This window comes from Narcine bancroftii, chromosome 4 (assembly GCF_036971445.1).
Source record: "Narcine bancroftii isolate sNarBan1 chromosome 4, sNarBan1.hap1, whole genome shotgun sequence".
NCBI lineage: Eukaryota > Metazoa > Chordata > Chondrichthyes > Torpediniformes > Narcinidae > Narcine > Narcine bancroftii.
In genome coordinates this window covers 301,749,081-301,762,711 of record NC_091472.1, presented here as the reverse complement: position 1 = coordinate 301,762,711, position 13,631 = coordinate 301,749,081, and the positions used below count along the sequence as shown (strand labels likewise).

At 41.4% G+C, this 13,631-nt stretch overlaps 1 protein-coding gene across 3 annotated transcripts in view; it reads right to left on the bottom strand.

The window, feature by feature from the left end:
• Positions 1 to 13,631, bottom strand: part of LOC138762176 (integrin alpha-6-like) — a 99,276-nt gene that overhangs the window by 32,498 nt on the left and 53,147 nt on the right. For all 3 annotated transcript variants that reach the window (XM_069935734.1, XM_069935735.1, XM_069935736.1), the window contains exons 7-12: positions 10,752 to 10,945; positions 9,676 to 9,764; positions 6,199 to 6,326; positions 3,564 to 3,659; positions 2,424 to 2,485; positions 2,178 to 2,341 (exon numbers count right to left, since the gene is read on the bottom strand). In XM_069935734.1, the coding sequence (XP_069791835.1) occupies positions 2,178 to 2,341; positions 2,424 to 2,485; positions 3,564 to 3,659; positions 6,199 to 6,326; positions 9,676 to 9,764; positions 10,752 to 10,945 (733 nt within the window). The remainder of the gene's footprint in view (positions 1 to 2,177; positions 2,342 to 2,423; positions 2,486 to 3,563; positions 3,660 to 6,198; positions 6,327 to 9,675; positions 9,765 to 10,751; positions 10,946 to 13,631) is intronic.

Genomic DNA, 13,631 nt, shown 5'->3' with positions numbered 1-13,631 from the left:
AGCTGAGCATGTTGGAGTGGGTGATTGTGACATTGTCTCGCCTGGATTTGGGGTGGGGGGGTGGAAAGAAGGGGCTATTTAGGTCCCAGGATGGAAGTAAGGGGGGGAAACCAAATGCAAATTGGGCAACATCTTTGCCAAGTGCTGGGGCTCTGACCTCACACATTCTGGAGCTCCCAGTTGCTTACCATTTTAATATCTCTCTTCCCCCCCCCGCCCCCGAATTTACACATCAAACTATCTGTCATCAGCCTCCTCAATTGGCAGGGAGAGGTCAAACAAAATTTGAGGAACAGTACCTTATATTCTATCTGGGTAATCTACAACCCAACAGCATAAACACTGAATTCTCCAATGTCACGTAACCCACTCTTCCCTGGTCCCCTTCCCTCACCTGGGTCCTCTCACACACACCCTTCATTGCTAACCCTCCCCATCCCTGTAACCTAATTCATTTCCCCTTTCCACCTTCCGCTCCTATCATATCACTTCCCCCACAGTTCCCATCCAGCAACCATCCTTGGTTTGTAGGATTCCACCAATCTCCTTCCTTCATCATCCATCTCTGCCCTCACTCCATCCTCTCCTGTCCTGATTCCGTCTGCCTTTTCCCCCTTTGCCAAGTTCCAACTACCATTCTCCTGTCTGCTAACATGACCCCTCCTGCTCCCCCACCTGTCAATCATCCTTCACCCTTCCTAGGCTTCCCTACAGATACGAATTCCTTTCCCCTCCCCTCTCTAATATTGCCTGTATTCTTGTTCCTTGCTCAGTCCTCAACAAGGTTTCAAACCAAAACATCAACTTTCTGTCTACTCATGGATGCTGCCTGTCCTGCTGAGTTCCTCCAGCAGTTTGTTTCTTCCTCTTTATAAAAACATTCAAGCCAGAAGTGCACTTCTATTGAATCACATTTCAATTTCATTTACCAAACCATCCTCAAATACAATCCCAATTTAAAGAGTTTCAGTTGATGGGGACACATTCTGTAGGATACATTGGAAACAATGTCTCCTCCTCACTGATTATCAACCCAGGCGCACCCCAAGGACGCGTGCTTAGCCCACTGCTCTACTCGTTATACACCCATGACTGAGCGGCCAGACACAATTCCAATGCCATCTATATTTGATGACACCACAATTCTCGGCATAATCACAAACGGTGGGGGGTGGGGGAGATAAATCAGCTCATTGAATGGTGTAACGATAACAACCTTTTGCGCTCAATGTCAGTATAACCAAGGAGATGATTGTAGACTTCAGGAGGAAGTAAGGGGAACACAACCCTGTCCTCAATGAGGGCTCAGTAGTGGCAAGAGTCAAGAACTTCAAATTCCTGGGTGTCAATATCTCAGAGCATCTGTCCTGGAGTCTCCATGTTGATGCAATTACGAAGAAGGCTTGCCGGCGTCTATACTTTGAGACGTGTTTCTGGAGATTCGGTATGTCACCGGAAACTCAAAAACTTCTACAGGTGTACAGTGGAGAGCATTCTGGCTGGTTGCATCACTGCCTGGTATGGAAGCACCGACTCGCAGAACGAGAATGAACTCCAGAGGGCTGTCAACTCGGGCTGCAACATCACAGGCACCAGACTTCACTCCATCGAGGACATCTACATGATGCAGTGTCTTAAAAAACCAGCCTCTATCCTCAAAGAACCCCCCCCCCACCACCACCCAGGAATTGCCCTCTTCACTCTGCTACCATCGGGAAAAAGGTACAGGAGCCTAAAGTCGAGCACTAAGTGGCACAAGGACAGCTTCTTCCCCTCCGCCATCAGATTCCTGAATGATCAATGAATCAAAGACACTGCCTTACTTTTTGAGCCCTACTTTTTTTAATTTATAGTAATACTGTAAAATGGTTATAATATGATGCTGACGCAAAGCACCAAATTTCATGACTTGTTCATGACAATAAATCCTGATATTCATGAACAAATCAACAGCAAGAAAAGCAATAATGCTCAACTCTCGAGATCAGTTAACTGAAATAAAAATGCAGTTAATTTGGTTGGGGCATAACACAGCCTGGTTCATTGTCGATCAGTTTAAAAACCCATCCTGAATGTGTTGCAACTCCCTTCTTGGATGTAAAAACATTGAAACTAATTAGAGAATTCTAATACGAGTCTAGCATCTGAATAAATGTTTACTGTTGAAAAGTTCTCACCTGAAACTTCATCAGTTTCTTGATGCACTTCTCTTTGTTTTGTTCATTTAATACAACATGGCTCGAGACATGATCTTCTGTGTATCCTTGACCAATGAAGAAGACCCTTATTGGCAGATCCCGTTTCTTTCTTTCAGTATCAGCATCGAGTCGGTAGTCCACAACTAAACAAGGAATGAAGAGTTATCAAAACTTTATAAACTTAACAAAAAGTCCAAAGACAGGGGATGTTTCTCTTTTACTTACTTATCCTGGAATTATAATCACTGGGGTAAGATGTGTACTTGAAGCATGCTGTGATAGTCACACTGCAAAGGAAACACCAAGAAACAGAAAAGGCATTAGTCGATTCCTACTAGAAAGGAGACTTAAATGACAACAAACTTTTTTAAAAAGTGAATCAGTAGTCACAGAATACATTTAACTCCACCTTGTAAATGTAAAAGGAATAAATGAAAGATGCCTTGTCTAATGTTCTGATCAATATTGTTTGAGTTTGGCACAGTTACTGGTAGAACAAAGAATGACTTTCTACTGATTTGTCAAATAGGAATCCATCATAAAAGCTGAGTGTTACTTTGTCTCCAGGATGATGTTATATAACATCAGGGAACATTCAGCTCCTCAGAAACATATGAAACAGCCATGGTAGCTTCTCTCATGTTTCAGTTACTTTCTAGCAGCTTTATTCTTTTCCCCAGTAGTTTGGTCACTGGTCCACCCCGTTACCCTATTTCAACCTTGCTTTAAGGCAGGAGATCACATTAAGCTTGGCCTTCAATTTCATTCACGTCTCTGGCCTAACAATCTTCTAATCAATGTATTTCCACCTCACCAAAAGCTGTCAATCAGCCCATGATTATTGGTGCAGCAGTTTCCAGACAGACTTTCATTTTTTAATATATGTATACATACAAAAAAATATAAATATATAAAAATATATATAAATAAAACACACACACCTTATTTTGTGTTTATTTTCAGAGTTTAAGGGAGCCAAGATTTAGAATGTTTTTATGCCTTCCTTAAAATGGAAGATTAAAATCAAAAGTTAAATTTTGAGGATTCCACAACTTAAATTTGTTCTTAAGGTTAATAAATATGTACATTTTGCCTTGGAAATGAGCATATTATAGGGAAAGGAATATATTTGATTTGAAGCAGACTTCATTATATCCAGCATCTGCCACAGATGATCTTTAACTCAAAAAGATTTGAATTCTGCTGCATTGGAATTGTTTCCCTTGCCCACTGACATCTATCCACATTCTCCCACCTGTACAAACTTCTGCTCAATTTGAGTCCAAAAAAAAAATCACAGCAACTATGAACAAGAAAGCTAGAAATTCTCCATTAAGGATGCTTACAAGTGGTTTTATTACTTACCAAATTCCTTGTTGGTTAGGGCAATTATTTTTGTTAATATCAATATCAGTGGGTGAAGTAGTAACAGTTTTCTCAACTATTATTACAGGCTGAGCCCTGAGGAAGAACAAAAATAAAATAGTTCAGCAAGAACAAACAGGCTTGAAATGTACTCTCCCTTGAAACAGGCCCAAATGGCACTAACAAGGGATTACATGAGTATAGTTGAAAAGTAATTTTCATGCATGCACTTGTGTGAGAGATTTGTGCACTTATGAAAGACAAGGTACTATGTTTTCCTTCTTGCTGATCACCCATAATTTGAGGAATTATTAGCTCTGACACTGAGAATGACAATTGACTTCATGCCTGCATCCGAGGAGGTGACAGCTTTGAGTGCACCCCAATAACAGAAACCTTTGTGCAACTTGGGGAGAACAGGAAGCAACTACAGTATCGCAGGAACAGAGGTCCCAAATTATGGACCCTGCAGATATTAGCAGGGACATGGACACCAGGAGTAGGATATTCTCAGGAAACCAGAACAAGAATAAAGTGCCCGTGGGAGAGAGCAGCTGAATAGGTCAGTGCCTGAGTGATAGTCACAGCAGCACTGCCGCTGATGTTGTCCTGGAGGAGCAGGGAGCAGAGATGGGTCTTCCACCCCTCCTCCCTGGGATTCCTCCTCCCTGGGATTCTACTGCTTGGTCATTAAGCCCAGACGATGAAGATTGCGGACTCTGGGGGAATAGTGAATGGTGCAAGCACCGGAGCGGATATCACCACTCCCCCCCACCTCCCACTGAGGAGAAGTCCGGGATACAACCAGATGGCCCCTTCAGGGTAGAAGACCACAGCAACAGACCAGCAGGGAGCTCAGCAGCTGAAGAGCTCACACTAGACAGTGAGCTGCCTGTGGTAAACAGCTCATGGGAACCAGGTATCTGGACTGGGATTTTTTTTATATAAATGTAGACATACAGCATGGTTACAGCCCATAAACTGGTGCTGTCCAAATACACTCATGTGACTAATTAACCTACTAGACCTGTACATGTTTGGAATGTGGGAGGAAACCGGAGCACCTGGAGGAAATCCAGGAAGACACAGGGGAATTTGCAAACTCCTTATAGACAGTACCGGATTTGAACCTGGATTGCTGACGCTGTGATGGTGTTGTGTTTACTATTACACTAACCATGCTTGTGAGGGTCCTGATGGTGAGCAGAGCTCCCTAGGGGCCTCTGGTGTTAACAGTGGCCTAATCATATCAGGGGATCGGAGCCAGGAACCAACGAGGGCGACTTGGATGTAGCTCAGCTCTACCACCAGAGCAGACTACGCTGTGCGGCTAAGGAAGTTACAGAAATGCAGGAGGCGGTGGGATCTGTGAACACGCGGCACTTCTTTGTGCCATTATGGGCAAACAAAATTAAACAAATTGTGCATATTTACGTACACGATAACAAAGGAATCTTTAATCTTGAGAAAGCATTCTTTAATGTGCCAAGTGGAAGCCACAGCACACCATGTCTGACAATCAATGCACTACTATACTTGAACACCTACCACAATGCTCATACTAACAACACATCTCACATCTTTCATCTACTCAACTATGGCAGGCATCTGACAGGTGACTTCACCACCAATCTGCTAGAATTCTAAAATTGTAGGCTGGGCAAGTTTAGAGCAGCAATACTGCAGATAGGTTTACTAGCACTTGAAAGAGGGAATTTCTCTGATTCAACATGCAAGTATTGCAGGACATAAACTTGTAGCTATTTGTCCCATCACCAGTAATCACTGACTTTCTCATGGCATCTGTTCATGAAATGAAACCCTTGTTCTCTCATCTCTTCCCACCATCCAGGGACACAAAGATCCTTTCTAGACGAAGCACCAATTGACCAGCACTTTTTCCAATCTAATGGCCTACATGATCTCCTCAACATTGGGAGAACCACCCAAGTACAGATTCTCCACCACAAGTGAGCAACTATTTTACTTTCAGTCTAAAGAGGCAACCTTAAATTTCCACAACAAGTTTGAGGAATAGCCCATCTTGCATGCTGCATGCTGCAATATTCCAGACTCAATTTTAAATTCAACAACCTTTTTCTGTCTGTTTCAGAACTGATCCATTGTAGGTCACTCATCTATAATATCGGTTCATTTATTACACTTCTCCAGCATGACCCGACTTGACCTGCTGGGTTATCACACAGCTCAACATTTCTCAGCTTTTAAAGATTCTTGGTTTGTTTTCCCAGTCTCTTGAGCTGCTCTTCTTTCACAGAGTTTACTCTCCTTTGTTTGTGTTCTTTACCTCTTCCAGCCCTTATTAACCTATCACTTAAATTTTAAATCGCTGCTTATCCATATGGCAACCCTGGTCTCATCTTACCAGCAATGTTCCCCTTGTTCCTCCCTCACATTCTTTTAATCTTAAAACTAACTTGTTTTCTTTTGCTTGGTTCTGATAAAGAATGATAGAAATATTAACTGCTTTTCATTGCACAGATGCTGCCTGGTCCGCTGTGGTTCCAAAACCTTCTGCATTTATTTTCAAAAGCAAAATGCTTTCAAATTGAATATGTTGTGGGATCCATGGACTATACACTTATCAATATGGTTGATGGACAAAGTATCTCACCTGTATATAAAAACAGCATCACTAAGTGATCCAACAGCCACATCAGGATAGTGGTTCCCATCTACATCCATGTTGCCCGCAAGAGAGTAGCCAAAGTGATTAACAGTAGGGTCATCCACATGAAGGATCTGGTTTATTTCCAAGAATTACATTTTATTATTAGTTAAAGGATTAATCCATGCATCTAAAACTGTTATAGCTGGTTACTCCAAAAATGCCATGAGCTAGATCACTGATTACCTATATTCTGACATGTCTGGAAAGCACTTTGGCATGTCCTGGAGACATGAAATAGTACTATTTAAATCAGTGGTTATCAAATTGCCCCTCTAACCTCACACTCTACCTTAAGTAATCCCTATGCATAAGTGCTCTGTGATTAGTAAGGGATTGCTTATGGTGGTATGTGAGGGGGTGGGGGGGGGGGGGGGGGGGAGGTTAAGAACCACTGCTCTAGACCCAAATGCTACTGAAATATTTTGCTTGAGAAAAATTGTCATTGGCCCATTTCCTTTGGAGTTCTGAAACTTTGCACATAACGAGTCAATTAGTTACAATTACATCAGTGGTATATTACTAATCACAGAGCACTTATGGCATAGGGATTGCTTATGGTGGAATGCGAGTTTAGGGGCAGTTTGAAAACCAATGATTTAGATGAAAGACTTTCTGTGGTGAATACCCAACTCAAAAAAAAAATGGTATTATTGATAGTGAGAAGGATGGTTGTTGGTGACAGGATGATAGTTATCCACTGTTAAGATGGCAAAGCAATGGCAGATGGAATTTAATCTTGGTAAGTGTGAGGTGGTGCAGGGCTAGGTGTAGTAGGACGTACACAATGAATGGCAGAATACCTGGGAATACCAAGTAGAAACCCAAAGATCCCTGAAGCATAGATGAGGGGTGAAGGCGGCACAAATGATACTTGCCGGTATTATTAATAGCAGCTCATTGAATACAAGAGCAGAGATACTATGATTAGGCCAGAGCTGAAAAGCTGGTACAACACAAAAAGCATGATTGTGCTGGAGAGGATGCAGAGGAGCCTCACAAGGCATTGCTTGGGGGAGTGTTTCAGTTACAAGGAGAGCTTTGATAGGCTGGGTCTGTTTTTCTCATATTGGAGGAGGCTGGTGGGAGTCGGGGGAATAGGGCCTGACAAAGGTCTGCTGAATAATGAAAAGCACAGACGGGTGGATAGTAGGAAATATTTCCCCATAGCAAAGGAATCTAAAAGCAGATATCTAGTAAGTGACAAAAGATTTCAGGGGGGACTCGAGGAAGAATTTTCTCACCTAAAAGGTTGTTGGAATCTGGAACAATGCCTGAGAGAGAATAGTGGAGGGAAGTATTCCAACATTTAGGAGGTACCTGGACACTTGAGTCGCCAACGAATAGAAGCTATGGACTAAGTGCTGGAAATAGGATTACTAGAGATGTTGATGTGGTGGTTGGCATGGACACATGGTCAAAGTCCATTTCTGTCCAAACACAAAAATAAACCTGTCATTAAAACCGATTTCTCAAAAAAATTGCACTTTTTTGCCACAAAGTCATCACATCTATTCATGACCTAAAAAATAACAAGGCAGCTAATATTCCTTGTGCCTCCTCCAGTTTAAAAACTAAAAAAACTAAAATGATATAAATTAATGATCTTGACAAACTTTTCTAACTCAAATGAGAATGCCACTCAGCAGTAATATCAAGTAACCTTCTGTCATATGTTTCATCTTTATTTTAATTCTACAAGCCTAGTTAATCCTGCAAACAATCCTTGCCCTCCCCATGATCTGTAGCTTCTTTGGTCACTATCTAGACAAGCAATGAGGAGGTCCAAGGATTATAAACACACTGCTGTCTTAATACAACATACAATCCTAAATAATGAACCCATACTTGTGTTCTGTTTCAATAATGACTATGGTGACTAGACTATGTCACCAATTTTCTCCCTTCAAAATACACCATCACTTCTTGCCACATAAAAGAATACCATTTAAAATCTAGAGCAACTATTTCTGTTGGGATAACAAAAACTAAGTTGGCCTTTTGGCAAGCAACTTCAAAACTAAAATTCTCTCCAGAACAAGTCCTTTGGTACAAAGTGATTTCTTACCATAAAGCAGTCTGTCAAAAAGGATGCCAATTTAATTTCTAAAATTAAACTACCAACCAAAATCCATAATTGCAGTCTGGTACCTGTGACGCAATATAGGCTTATAAAAGGGATTACAATTGGGTTAGCTGTTAGGTTGTATGCATTTCAGACACAGCCTTGCGAAGTCAGAGGGCAGGTGCAAACAGAAGATTCTGGGCTTTAGCAACATGTGCAAGCACACCCCAGGACAGAAACATTTGTGGAGAGTTGGGGCCATGTGTTTTTTGCAAAGCCTGGAAATTGCAACATTTGCAAAGTTAAACCTAAAAAAGTGACTGGAACATTGGGGGGGGGGGGGGGGGGTGGTGCAGGTAGAGAACAAGAGAGAGGAGTCAGCAGGAGGCATCTGAGAAAAGGCTGGACCAGAAGAGGAGTCTGCTGAAAAGGCTTCCTTTTTCAAGTCTGGGAAGAGTTCTAATATGGTAGCCTGAGTGTACTCTCTGCGGAAATCAGGAGTGGCAGCTGTCTTCCCGGTGTGGCAAAGAGGAGAAGAACTGTGAGAAAAACCTGGAAAGAAGACAACTTTCTTCTGGAAGACACTCCTGTATGCAACAACCATCTCTCTGTAACCCTCCACAACTTTCCTGCCTGGTATTTCTAAGTAAAGCACTAAAGTTTGCTTGAATGTAATAACTGTTTGATTCTGTGCGTAGGATTGAAGTTAACTGGAAGCTGTAGCCTTGAAAACATGGACAGTGGAAGATTGGACAGTAAAAAAAAGAATTTCTTGAAAACACATTACACGCACTTACACTTAGATTAGGTTGGGGGGGGGAGGGATTGTGTAAATAACAATGTTGATAAGGGTTGATCTTGTTGTTCTATACTCAGACAATTAAACTAATTTTGTTTAAGGAACCATTGCTTTGGTGAATTTCTATTGCTGCCAGTATAGGTTCACTGAACTCGAAGCATACCAGAGTTTTGTTCTGTATCAAAATGAAATAAAACCACCTCCGCAGTTACACCCAGACAAAAATGGCCAACAATTATAACTCTTTATTACTTTAGATTCAATAGCTATTCAACTGCCAGAAATTTTTGACAATGGCAAAAATCTCACTAAATTAAAGGCCAACATTGTGCTTTGGTTATACAACTTATCCAGCAGTTAATGCAGCCAAATTGCTTAGTTGCAGCAGATATTATTGCAATATAAACTGTTAGAAGGGTAACGCCCAAGTTAAATATTCAATAAAATAGAATTAAAAGCAGCATAATATTGTACAGTTGAGATAATTGCTTATTTTTGAGCAGCAAGAATTTATAAACCCAAACTTCTGCAAATGTAAACATTAGGTAAAAATTCTTACCTGAGCTGGATCTGTATTTATTCCAGATCTTGATCCATGGTATATAAAAACTTTGCCATGGTTGTCATACGGTGCTCCAACAGCGATATCTGAAGGGAGATTGACAGAACCATTAGCACCCATTTATGAACAGATTTAAAACAGCCACTAGCAAGTCTTTCATGCCAAATCTTACAAAGTATTAAAGAATATACTTTACAAAGATAAAAGGACACTGAAACTACACAGTGGATAACATTTTTTTAAAATTTAAATGTAGACATACAGCACAGTTACGGGCCACTTTGGCCCACGAGTCTGTGCCACCCAATTTACATCCCATTTACCTACACCCCAGGTATGTTTCCAATGGTGGGAGGAAACTGTAGCCCCTGGGGAATACCCAGGCAGGCACAGAGAAAACGTACAAACTCCTTACAGACAGCGCAGGATACAAACCCAGGTCACTGGCGCTGTATAGGCGTTGCGCTAACTGCTACGCCAAGTGTGCTGCCCTCAACACAAAATGGATTTATAATAATTGAATGGCAGGTTCTAGTTTGACTGAAATCTGTGACATTTCCATGTGGTATGAAAGACAATAAAATATGCTTTGATCTACCCAATTAAAACCTATGAATAAAACAAAAGTTAAAATTATAATAATGGAGATAAAATACCTAGACCAAGTTTTCATGTACCATTTGAGATTCCAGTCACTCCATAAACCATACTAGGCTTTGCCATCAATTTTCTGGTTTCTCCATAAGGATGGAATCTCTCATCTCCAGAGGAAGGGGTTACAGGCTGAGCGGGTTCTTAGTCCTGGTTAAGGAATCAGATGCACAGATCTAAACCCTTGATACCTGTGCATATGATTTAATCTTCAAAGTTTAAAAAAAATATTTTGGAAAGTTTTTGCTCCCTGATGAAAAGGGTTAAAGATGACTCTCATTGACACAAAGAACTGGCAGGTCTAGTGGACTATAGATGAGGATCACCCAACAATTCCAATATCTATTAGAAATGTTAAATAAAAACCTAAAGTAACACTGTTAAAGTACACACAAATGAAAGCCATATTTTGAGATATTTACCTGGATATCCATCCTGGTTAATATCACCTATGCTCTCAACAGCCAATCCAAACATCGAGTCCTTGGTACCATTTAATCGAATGATATTTGCTTTACTCCAATCCCCTTTTTCATTGATATAAACATATGCAGCACCACCAATTTCTTTTTCTCTATCAAAGAACTGTGGTGCTCCAACCACAAGATCCAGCCAGCTGTAAAAAAAATCCTCATTAAAATGCTGAAGCAAAATAAAGTTTTTTTTTTGACAATTTCCCTAACAGACCATCGACCTTAATAACAATGAGCACATTTATTGCAAGTGCTCTCTTTCCGCAACACAAACCACACTCTACTATTGTTGCATTTTCTTGCTTTCTACTGATGGGGCGGGTTTTGAAAGATAATTATAGGATTTCTCCATGGGAAGAACATTTATTCAAAATTTATGCCATCAACTAGGTTAAAAAAGACTATTTTAAGCTTGCATTCCTAAATTGAACTTTAAACACTAACACAACTTTTTTAATAAATAAATGGTTATGTAATTATACCATGGCACAGATACTCTAGCTTTCCAGTTGCTTCTCCTATTATAAGCCATCTCAATTTAATGCTAAGTTTTTTGGTTATTCTGTTAAACGATTATTCACTTCCCTTTGAAAAGATTTTTATGACCCACCACTGCACCTCTTTATGAAATTAAAAAGTCCACCAGATGGCTAAACAGTAAAGTCAGGCACATTGCTAAGGAATCTACTAGGTATCCATAATCAACCAACCTCACATTACAAATAATGATTACATATTTTTAAAAATCCATCACCAAAACATATTAAAAGCAACATTCAGGATCAATCTCATTTCCTACATTACAACAGTAGTTACACCTTCATAATAAGTTCTTTATTAGCTGAAGAGCATTTTGGGATGTCCAAAATAGTGTTATACAAAGATTAGATGTTAGCTCTCAGTCACTTCCTCTTACTTGAATCTTGGACAGGACCCCACACAAAAACATTCAAGCCACTGTCTCACACACCATCTCTGACCTCATCACTTCCAGTCATCTCCCTCCCATGGCTCCAACCTCATTAGTCCCCAACCCTGCACTGTCCGGTTCTACCTCCTACGCAAGGTCCACAATCTATAGTTTCTACGTACTGCCCCACTGAATTGTTATCTCACCTACACTCCATTCCCTCTTACGTCCATCCTCAATACCTCACATGCACTCCATTACTTCAACAACTTCCAATTCCCTAAACTCAACTGCCTTATCTTCGCCAAGAACATCCAATCTCTATACACTACCATCCCCCATACTTTCTTTCTCCACAACAAACCTAAGCAGTCACACTCCACCACCACCACCCTTCTCCACCTGGAAGAACTTGTTCGCAACCTCAATAACTTCTCCTTTGACTCATCCCACTTTCTTCAACTCAAAAGGGTAGTCAAGGGTACCCACGTAGGTCCCCCAGCTATGCCTGCCTTTTTGCTGGCTATGTAGAGAATCAATGCTACAAGCCTACACCGGCAAGGCTCCTCAACTCTTCCTCCACTACAGTGATGCTGCCTTATACACGATGTGCTTGTAAACTTTAAACACTTTGCTGCCAACTTCCACTCAGACCTCACATTCACTTGGTCCATTTCTCAATCTTTTGGTCTCCACCTTGAAAGACAAACTTGCTACAGACATTTTTGACAATCGCACCACTTCCCACAATTACCTCAAGCACACTTCTTCATATCTTGTCCCCTGTCAGAATTCTGTTATTTTTCTCTCAATTCCTCAATCTCAATCAGATTGTTTAGCAATCATTTAAGATGCCAACCTTAAAAAAAAAAGCATCCTCTCAATCACCATCAACTCAGCCGTACCCGCATCTCCTTCATTACCCGCACATCTGACCTGGCCTCCTCTGCTCCTAAATGCAACTAGGACAAGATTCCCCTTGTCCTCACCCACCACCACACCAATCTCTGCATGCAATACAAGTATTTTAGAATACTTGAGAGTAATTTCTGTCATCTACAACATGATCTCACTACTAGACACATCTCCTCTCCTCCTTCAGCAGGTCCCTTGTCCACTCATCCCTTCCAACTAACTTCCCCCTTAGTGACTACCCGTGACCACAGGAAATGCTACACTTGCGCTTTCACCTCCTCCTCTACCACCATTCAGGGCCCAAAACAGTCCTTGCAAGTCACACCACTTGTAAATCTGCAGGGGTCATCTACTGCATCCAGTGCTCCCATTGTGACCCCCTCTACATCGGAGGGGCTGGGAGACAATTTCATTGAGCACCTTTGCTCTGCCCGCTGCAATAACAAGGACCTCCCAGAGGGTAGCTATTTAGATTCCACGTCCCACTCCCATGCTGACATGTCTGTCCATGGCCTTGTGCACTGCCAAATTGAGGCCACTTGCAAATTGGAGAAACAACACTCAGTATTCCATCTGGGCACTCTTCAACCAGGTGGCATTGATAACGACTGCTCCAGTTTCAGTTAGTCCCCTTCTATCTCTCTCTATTCCTACCTCGGTCTCCTTTTCTCCAGCTCCCCAACCACTTCCCTCTCCTCCCCCATCACTTCTCAGCTTTTTCTCTTCTGCCCTCCTACCGACATCCTGTGGGCCTGTGCTCCTCTCCTGTCCTTCCCACACTATTTTATTCAGGCACCTGCCTGCTTTTTGCTCATACCTTGACTAAGGGCTCAGGCTGGAAACAATGGTTACTTATCTTGCTACATAAAGAATAATGCATGATCTCTAGCACTTCTGTTTAATGAATTATAATCATAGTGTCCATACAAACCTTTTGGCTATGGCAAAATTTATCCTGAAGTTTGTACATTTATCTGCTCTAGTTGGAGGGTCAGTAGATGGCG